Source organism: Benincasa hispida, chromosome 9 (assembly GCF_027475165.1).
Source record: "Benincasa hispida cultivar pf3 chromosome 9, pf3_genome.v1.1, whole genome shotgun sequence".
Classification (NCBI taxonomy): Eukaryota; Viridiplantae; Streptophyta; class Magnoliopsida; order Cucurbitales; family Cucurbitaceae; genus Benincasa; species Benincasa hispida.
The window spans coordinates 23290275-23300271 of record NC_143486.1 but is presented as its reverse complement, the minus strand read 5'-3'; the positions used below and the strand labels follow the sequence as shown (position 1 = coordinate 23300271).

The window sequence follows — 9997 nt, the reverse complement described above, 5'->3', positions numbered from 1 at the left end:
GTTCTGGAACTCCGGACGCATAGAATAATCGTCGGGAATTCGGGAACTCCCGACGCCATTTAAAGTGCATCGGGAGTTCCTCTCCCGACGGGTTTCTCCCAACCAAACTCCCGACGACCCTTTATTCGTCGGGAGAGGCTCTCCCGACGCGTTTTCCACACTTTTTCGACGAATTGTGATATCGAGAGAAGTCAGATTTCTTGTAGTGAATAGACATTAATGTTAATGACTTGAGCATTTAATAAAAAATAAAAGTTAAAAAATGTAAATCTTGAAATAACCAATTGAAACAAAATTCAAATCTCAAGGTTAAATTTGTAATACCTGAAAACTAGAGACTAATTTTTTTTAGAATAGACGATATTATTATACAACAACAAGGATCCCATAGCCCGGGATCAAGGCAACAAAGCACAAGCTGGACAACAAAACCAAAACAAAGCCAACAAAATAAAGACTAGAACAAAACCAACACATAAACGTAAACTCGCAAACCACCCAATCGCAAACCACCCAAGAGAAAGGCAGAGAAAAGAACCCAAAACCCCACAAACTAGAGACAACAACAAAACAGAGAACAATGTGAAATTCAAAAAGAAAAAACTCCGTAAACACACTGGATAATACCAAGAAGGTCAGCCTACTAGGAAGCAGCACGAACACGAACCGTAGAGACCATAAGGTGAACCATAGTAGACACCGACCTCAGTCGACCTCCATGCAGCTGCCAATTACGCTCCTGCCAGATGTAGTATATGGAAGCACACCATAAAACACAGGACAACTTGAATAAAATCTTGAAAATTAAGGACCAAATGGAAACTAAATCCACATGCTAGGACGAAAAAAAATTCTGAAAAAAAAAAACCCCATTGGTTAGCATTTATTTCAGATCCTGAGAAATTAAATATGAGGAGTAAATATTTTCCCCAACTCCCTGATTTTCTAACCAACACATTACCACTTTGAATTCCCTTTTTGTTCACTCCAAATGTTGAAAAGCTCTTGTAATTTCTTCTTGCTGAAAGAATGCAGCAGAAACCAGCAGCAGCAGCAGCAGCCATGGCCGTGGATGCAGCTGATGATGAAGGTGTGAGAAGCCATGTTAAAGTTATTGAGAGTGCTAAAAGAAGATTGAGATGGCCTTTTGATGGGGTTGTTAGATTTTTGGGTCTTGCTTTTACTTTAATTGCTGCTGTTGTTGTTGGTGTTGATAATGAATCTAAGATTATCTCTATTACTCTTACCAAATCTTTGCCTCCCATCCATTTTTTTGCCTCTGCTAAGTGGCAATACATGTCTGCTTTCAAGTAAGCTTTCATTTTCCCTCTTTCTGTTTATGGTTTCAGTTGTTTTTGGAGATGCCTTCTAAGTGTTTGATGAAATGCCTCAATGGAAATTTTTAGTGTTTCTACCCATTTTGTTTCCTTAATAACCTCTACAAAGGGCTAAAACACAATACTTATATGTTTTCTAACTTTTTTTTAACCTTTGACTTCAAAAGGAGTACATGCTAATTATTACTGATCTATGCTTATGTTGACATAATTGTGGTTGAATGTTATGTTATGTTATCCGATTTCTTTTACGATTTGGAGTTGCTTCAATTTCTTTCTGCGTTGTTTGGTTCTAAGTTTTGCATCATGGCATTCTCCTGAGAATGATACTTACCTACTCGATTTGTTAGTAGAAAACTCATGTTGGCCACCCACAAGATTGTATATTATAGGTGTGTACGGAATTACTTTTGAAGTGCAAAAAAAAGGGTTTTAAATACTTGATGATTATTCCAAATGGACTCTATGTGTTATATAGTTTCTTTAATCCTTTGAAACGGTTTCTTTTATCTTTCGATTAGTTCATGGTCGAGTCTTTATTATTTCCTTCTAAATGCCCTCTACAAATGTCAAAAACACATTATTTTATGTTTTGAAATGCCTTTTCACTTTTTTTAATACAACAAAGATAGAGTATGAAGATTTAAGCTTTCGATTTCAAAGAAAGGAGTACGCACTAATGATTGCCGATCTATACTTATATAGACATAATCCTTATTGAGCTTTATAATTTCCTACTAAATACCCTCTTCAAATACCTACAACGTAACTGGTTATGTTATACCGACTTGTTTTATGGTCTAGAGCTACCTTCTGCTTTGTAGTTCTACATCATGACCTTCTCCTAAGAATTATATTTATGTACTTGTTTCATTTGTAGAAAAGTCATGTTGACCACCAACAACATTACATATTATAGTTCTGTTTGGAATGACTTTTTAAGTGCTTAAAAAGTGTTTAAAATTTTATATATGGTCATTTCGAACAAATTCTTTTGTGTTACATGATTCCTTTTATGTTTCAAAATTGTTTTCTTATCACTTTGATTTGGTTCATGGTTGAGCCTTTATTATTTTCTTCGAAGTACCCTCTACAAATGCCTACACCAAGATATGTTTGTGTTATTGAACGTCATTTAGCTCTCTTTTCTCTTTTCGATCTTTTTGTAGTCAAGGCTCATAATTTTCTTTCAATTAGGTACTTTGTCGTGTCGAATTGTATAGCATGCGCATATGCTGCAGTATCATTGGTGTACTCGGTGGCGACCAGGGGTTACAAAGATGATCCAATGAGATCGTTATTGCTTGTATCCTTTGATCTGATCATGGTGGGCCTGTTGTTCTCTGCTGATGGCGCAGCTGCAGCCATTGGAGTCATCGGTCGAGATGGGAACTCGCATATGCATTGGATAAAAGTCTGTGGTTTCTTCGAAGGTTACTGTCACCATTTCACAGCTGCACTTGTTATCTCCATTGCTGGTTCTGTCATGTTTCTTTGTTTGGTTGTGCTTTCTATTCTGAATCTTTACAAAAATTGAAATTAGGAGATTGAATGTGTTTGTTTTGTTGGTAGGGAGTTACTGGATCTGGATTCAACCTAGAGTGAAAAAAAAATTATATGGTTTAAAAGTAAATATGCTCCTTTTGGCTGGTTGGTACATTTCATTAACTGCTGTTAAAATAAATATACCTAACATTTCAACTTGTGCTACGCTCATGCTAACATATTAAAAATTGCCAAAATAAATATAGTTCAAATGTCGTAAATTTTACATTGTTGACCTCAAGGTCAAGGATTCGTTTCCCCCAACCCCACACATTGTTTTAAAAAAAAACATGTTGCAAAAAAGCTCAAAAAGTATAAAAGTATTGTGCTCGCACGTACCTCAACTAATCTCACGAGACAACCACCTAACCCTACAACATCTAGGTGGTAAAGAAACTTGTAGGATATTAAATCTAAGTATGTAATTCCATTGATTAAACATATTCCTTCTACGCCCTCTATTAAACCCGTCTTTTATTTATCATTAGACCAACTCCAAACCCATGAATGATTTCAAAAGGTATAAAAGTAAACATATATTTTGAAGAATCATTCGACTATATTTGATTTTAATTTGCATTATACCATATTTTTTAAAACATTGAATTATAAAAGATAAAACACACTAAATATATTGATTTACTAGTATATTGGTTATTAGATATAGTTTTAGGTTAAAATGGTATAAAAGAGAAAAATGAAATTTAGCCATGAGTGTATTTATACTTCAATATATGAATTGTTTGACATTTACCTATTCTATTAGATTTCGATAATAATAAAATAAGATTCAATAATGAAGACTTCCATATAATTTGTTCCTATTTTTTAAACAATCATCAATATCTCATTTTTAATTGTGGGAACTCTGTTTTAATCCCATGTTCACATACAACCTGCACCAAATCTAATCTGATCTCTCTTAACACTAATAAAATAGAGATCTTAATTCCAATCCAACAAAAGTTTTATAAACAATGTACTAAAAATATTATTATCATTCCAACAAAGTTTAGTTTTGATTCCCCTTCAAAACCTACTCATCTTTAATTGCATCCAATCACACATGAAATCTTGGTAGGTATCAAGAATTTATTTCCTTATGAGAATACAAAATTGGGTGAAGAACACCTGCTACAAACTATAACCAAACAGTGCCAATCTGAGCAAAGATTGGTTGATAACGTACCAATTACCATCCCAACCAAAATGATAACAACCTTCAACTATTCACGTACCCCTCATATACTAGGCATGTATGGCACGACTTATTATCGGTAGCACATTGTCCTACTTTACCCTTTTACCATAAACTTTCACAACCAGAGACCTAACAAAATCATTTAATATCAAACTAAATGGTGTATTGGTTGGCCCCCTCAACTATATCCTCTTTAATGGAAATTATCATTCATCTATCTATTTCTTATTACACTTGAAATTGAAGTATTCAAACAAGGATTTGTTGAGATTCATGTTAAATTCACTTCGTATAATGTATCTAATATGATATAAAAACATTCAAGATGAATGCTAAATGTTATAATGGGAAAAAGAAATGACACTTCCTATAGAAGATTGCACTACTTAACTTAATGTGTATGAATTCATAGGTATAAACCAATCAAAGTCAACCTCTGAACAAAACAGGGCGACTTCCAAAATGGATTCAAATCTCTTAATGATCAAATGTTCAACAGAACCTAATTGTTGAGATTAAGAGAGCCCCATATTTCTAGGGTACCTTTAGTTTTCATTGACGTCCTCAAGAAGAAGTCCTCCAAGTATTGAATGAATTGCACTGACTACATTTGTGTCCCAAAATGTGAAAACGAACTTTGCTTATATGGCTGCAGTCGTTGCAGTGAATTGACACCTGCTTAACACAGTAGTTGGTTAAGTTAGAAGAATTCTAACATGCAGTGTGTTGGAAGAAAGCAAATTAGCTTGTGGTATTCGAAACATGTATAGAAGGAACTACCTCGTGGCTGTACTCCTCAGGCATCGGTGTGCATTCGATCTAGATAAGATAGAAACGATTTCCAAATTTAAGACAATATTGCAAAAGATCTAAGGTAAAGAAAGAAACTTATGCTCCATTTCTCACAATTTCTTACTCATAGTTTTTTAACTTCCCATCTAAATATTTGAATACTTAAGCCAATTTTCAAAAACAAAAACAAGTTTTTGAAAACTTTTTACCTTCTCCAAATTTTGGCTTTGTTTTTTTAAAACACTTAAAATAAAAACAACCAAACATAGAAACTAATAAATGAAAGTAGTGTAATGTTTATAGGCTTAATTTTCAAAAACTAAAAACCAAAAACCAAATAATTACCAAATAGGGTATTGGGAATTTCAAGATTGGAATATGACAGAAGAAACATGTCACAATTCACAAATATACTTCAATACCACTTAGTAACTCAAAAGGGTAAGTATCCAATAAGATTGATTTTACCATCAAATATCAACTAATAACAGGTAATGGGTAAATAGGAAATGAGGGAAAGAAATTAACGGAAAATTTTATTCAAGTGGATAAGGTCATGTATAGAGTATTCGTCTGCAGCAGAACATATATTAACTCTCATGGACTGCTATCTTCTTCTTTCATCTTTATTATACATGTTAATGCCTCCATATTCCTCTCTACTCAACTTTATTACATAACTAAAGCCTTGAATTTACACTCATTTTTTAACTCTGTATCTACATGCAATCACTCCACTAAGAATTCTATTAATATAGTAAGTCTGCAACCACCAATTTTCTAAGAATCAGCCCAATACATGTAATAATACATAATGACAGAAGGAAACAAAAGATCAGTCAGGAGGTTGAACAGTGGGTGCAATGTGCAATGTACAATGTACCATGTTCACTAATTAGGGAAACCCCTCTCTCAGAATTAAGACGACATTTATCATGCCTAAACTAAGATGTTACACACCTCCATTTTCAGCAATGCCCAGCTTGCAGACATGTTCACAACTGTTTTCAAGCAGATAGGACAACGGTATCTGAGAGACAGATACCACTACATTAGAACAAGAGAACTGGAAACATTGAAGTAACTCGAAACAGGATACTTAGAATCAGTTTGGTTTGAGAATAAAATGCAATGGATATAATAGAAAATAGAGTTGTATTATGCAGATTCAAAATTAATAGAAATATATTTAATAGTAGATTCAGAAACTGGATTTGAAGTAAGTGTTTGGATTACTGATTCTTTGATTGCATCTCGCTGAAGCACTCCAAATGTATTGTGTGACCACAAGGCATAACAGTTGTGTCTTTTATTGAGTCAAAAAGAAACTGCAAGCATCAGTAAATTTCTTAGAAGAGAACATTTTAGATTATACCTCCCTGAGAAGGGATGTATTTTAAGTACAAACCTCACAACAGATGGGGCAAAAACTTTTCATCGAGTTCTCAACACACGTGTGGTTATCACGCAAAGGAGTGGAATAGCAAGATCCTGTACTCATAAAAGCAAAATGTCAAACTCCCTATCTATTAAAAACAGGGGAAAAAAGAACCTAAGGGACCGAGGGCATGTTTGTTTCACATGTTTTGCCATGGTTTTCAAATGAATGTTTAATATCCTTATTTTTTTTTATAGAATTCACCCTTTAAAACAGAGGGTATTTTTAGAACCCATATGACATGGGTTTTCTAATACCCTTCAATACAACCTAATTAACTAATAAATTAATATCAATTCATCATTACTAATTAATTTTAATTAATTAGTACATATAAACATATTATTTCTAATTCATAAATTCCAACTAATGCATATGCAATCAATATTTTATATTATCTTAGATTCCTAACAATTTAATATATATTAATTATTAATATTCTAATTGATTTATACTTATTTAATTATTTTTAGTAATTACATTAAACGATTTAATTATCAATATTACTTTCAACTAATGTTTAATGTAAAAATTTCATTTATTTATATTTAAATTGATTAAAAAATTAATTAATACAACAATACATTAAATAACACAAAATTTAATTCATGACTACATGGATTGTTCTTTCTCTTTTTTGTATCCATCAATCCATGAGTGTTTGGGTAAGCTTATGCACACCTCGACTAATCTCACATGACAATCCGCCTGACCCTATAACATTTGAGTGTTAAGAAAACTCGTAGGATATTAAATCCATAGGTGGCCACCATGGATTGACTATATTGATTGTTCTTCTACATCCAATTACGTAATTATTTAATCTTAGTTTCTATATACAAAATTGGTAAAACAAACATAGATATTTAACTCCTATACATTAATTATCTATTAATTATCTTAGACATTTAAATCCTAGATATTTACTACCCATACCCATGAAACAACACAATCTAAACAAGGGTTGTAAAAGCAACGAATTAGTTGCACTAACCCTGCAGATATCACAAGTAAAAATCTAATGCAAATTGCATGCCGTGCATGGACAATATGATTTTAATTCATCTGAATGGTTTATTTGTTGAATTGTTCACATTTTACTAGTTTGTTTCAGTCTCAATTAACCAAAGATATTATTCTGCTACATTTACTTCAAACAGTAAGTTGATAACACAATACTAATTTCTAACGAGCCATCAAGAGAGTTGAGTAACATACCACATCTTTCACAGTGAAAGAAATTTTCACGACCACCAACCCTAAAAATCATATAACAACAAACACTTAATGTTGAGAAACTTAACACAGAAAGCTGAGTTTATATTTGAATTAGAACAGGAAAAATGCACACACTAACCTACAGATACCACATGCATCACAATGAAACTGCTTCTTCTTGGTCTGCATTCATAGCAAAATCTATCAGTATCTAGGTAACAAAAACCATTCGGTTCCACATCTAAGATATGAAAATTAGTTCTTAAAGAAAGCGAAATTAAACAAACAAAGAAAGAAAGGGATTGATGGAAACTTCTCCTACATCATCATCATAGAATTTGCAGATGTCGCAAAAGTATTCTCCCATATTAACATTACACTTGCGACAAACCTTAGCAACCTAAAATATACCAAATTCAAACGCTTAACAGAGCAGAAACAAGAATACATAAACAGAATGAATTGAAATTAAGCCCAAAAAGGAAATCCCTCAAACCTCTTGCTCTGTGTTGCAAATCAAGCAGACCACCTAAACCATCAATTCCAACAAAATTAATGAAATCCCATCACGATATGCCTTACAAGATATGATACTATTAAAAAAAAAAAAAAAAATCAGTAGAACAGCGTACAAACAGACTTGTCTAATGTCCTGGCGAACAAGTTCGTGGCGGTCTTCCGGATTGCTCAGCGAGGTCTAAAATCAAGGAAAGTTTCAGAAAATTTAACAAGATTTGCATAACCCTTGCTAATATACATCTTTCACAAACACACGCACGCAAGGGAAAGAGATAAAGAGAAGGGAGGGAAAACCATGGCGTCGTTGTGGCAGTGGCGACAGGTAAAGATTTGGTCGCAGCATGGAGCTCGGATTTTGCATCGTCTTCTGTAATGCTCGCATCTAATTGAAATCGAAAACAAGTTGCTGGTAAAGATAGCGAGGAAGATGAAGAGGAAGAAGAAGAAGGAGGAAAGAAATTGATACCCGTATTGCAATTTTCCGAAATCCTGTCTCATGGCAGATTGAGGCACAGCCACAGGGAAGTCTTCTTGTTCCATTGGAGACCGTCTCCCTGTTTCGAGATTTTTTTGCTTGGTTTCAGAAACGAGAACAGAACTGGAATTTGTTATATATTATAATTCTTATAAGTAATTACAGAATCCTGTCCTAAAAGAACAAATCACATAATAAACAGTGATATTTGGTGGATTTTACTTTTTTGGATGTTACATTTTGGAGAGAAATTCACGAATAAAAGAAATTCTAATTTTTCTTTAATTTTGTTATTTTATTTCCTTTTATTTATATGTTTTAATATTATAATTTTTCACATTCATTTGTTGTGCCTCGTTTTCCTCTCAATTTTACAATATTATATTATTTATAAAAATAATTTTGTTCCTTTTTCTTTCCATCTTTCTTTTTCTTTTAATTTAAAATTTTCAGGGAGTATATATATATATATATATATATATATATATTAAGTATAATCAATGAGAAAGATATTGACTTTTAGATGCCATCTAAATCCTATAAATTTTTTAATAATTATGTTATAATAAATTATAAATGAAATAATAATAAGAACATAATTTTTTAAAAAAACAAATCTGCTTTAGTTTATATAATTAAATTACCAATTCAGTATTAGCTTAACAAACATCGTTTTTGGTAAAAAAAAAAAAACAAAAAAAACAAACAAACAAACATCGTTACTATTTTTCTTTTTTAATTTTAACTGAATAAATAATATAGTATATTTTGTCTATAATTTTGTTGGTTTATGATAATGATGTGTGAAAATAAGGATTTAAGTTGAGGAAAACCCAATTGTAGGATGAAGTTGATGAATGGATTAGCCAATATTTACAATGTCAGACGAAAATATCAAAGCCTCACATTTATAAAAATATTGATAAAATATTGATGTCAATGGATATTTTTATAAAAGAAATATAAAAAAAACAATAAAAAAATATTGAAGTCAATAAATAAATATTTTATGTTTTTCTGGTTTATTTTTTCTATTTCGTGAATTGTTTTAATGAAATAATTGAAATGAAGATTTATTCCTTAATTTGGTGTTGAATTCATGAAAATGTAGAAAGATCAATGAAAATCTAATACCATTATATTAACAAAATTTATTAAGATAAACATATAGTTACTATATTTTATATAAAATATAGTTGTATAATATTTTAGTGTAATTGCAATGGATAACATTTTTAGGGATAATAATCAAGTGTATAACAACATTTTTAAAAAAATTATAAATATAACAAAGTCTATTAGCGATAGACTTTCTATAAGCACATCGCTGATAGACTCTTATCGGCGATATGATCTATCATTGATAGACTCTTACTAACGATATTATATATCACTTATAGACTATCTAAATTTTTTCATATTTATAAATTTTTTACATTATATTATATATGCTAATACTTTGGATCTAATTG

The 9997-nt window shown here is 31.7% G+C and overlaps 2 protein-coding genes and 1 long non-coding RNA gene across 3 annotated transcripts; 1 reads left to right on the top strand and 2 right to left on the bottom strand.

Moving 5' to 3' along the window:
* Positions 1–284: 284 nt before the first annotated feature.
* On the bottom strand, positions 285–1102 carry LOC150033694 (uncharacterized). The gene is made up of 2 exons (XR_016531903.1): positions 962–1102; positions 285–739 (listed from the first exon to the last, which is right to left on the bottom strand). It is a non-coding gene; the product is annotated as an uncharacterized LOC150033694 (long non-coding RNA).
* Positions 818–2970, top strand: LOC120069104 (CASP-like protein 1E1). Its single transcript, XM_039020786.2, has 2 exons — positions 818–1310; positions 2535–2970. The coding sequence occupies exons 1-2, from the start codon at positions 1030–1032 to the stop codon at positions 2872–2874; spliced, it is 621 nt and encodes a 206-aa protein (XP_038876714.1). The 5' UTR covers positions 818–1029; the 3' UTR covers positions 2875–2970.
* Positions 2971–4343: 1373 nt separating this feature from the next.
* LOC120069102 (E3 ubiquitin-protein ligase MIEL1-like) lies at positions 4344–8797 on the bottom strand. The gene is made up of 12 exons (XM_039020784.2): positions 8517–8797; positions 8345–8432; positions 8172–8228; positions 8028–8060; positions 7854–7931; positions 7671–7714; positions 7532–7572; positions 6284–6366; positions 6112–6203; positions 5836–5905; positions 4864–4902; positions 4344–4758 (listed from the first exon to the last, which is right to left on the bottom strand). Exons 1-12 carry the CDS (start codon positions 8588–8590, stop codon positions 4648–4650), a joined length of 810 nt encoding a protein of 269 aa, XP_038876712.1. The 5' UTR covers positions 8591–8797; the 3' UTR covers positions 4344–4647.
* Between the last annotated feature and the right edge of the window lie 1200 nt (positions 8798–9997).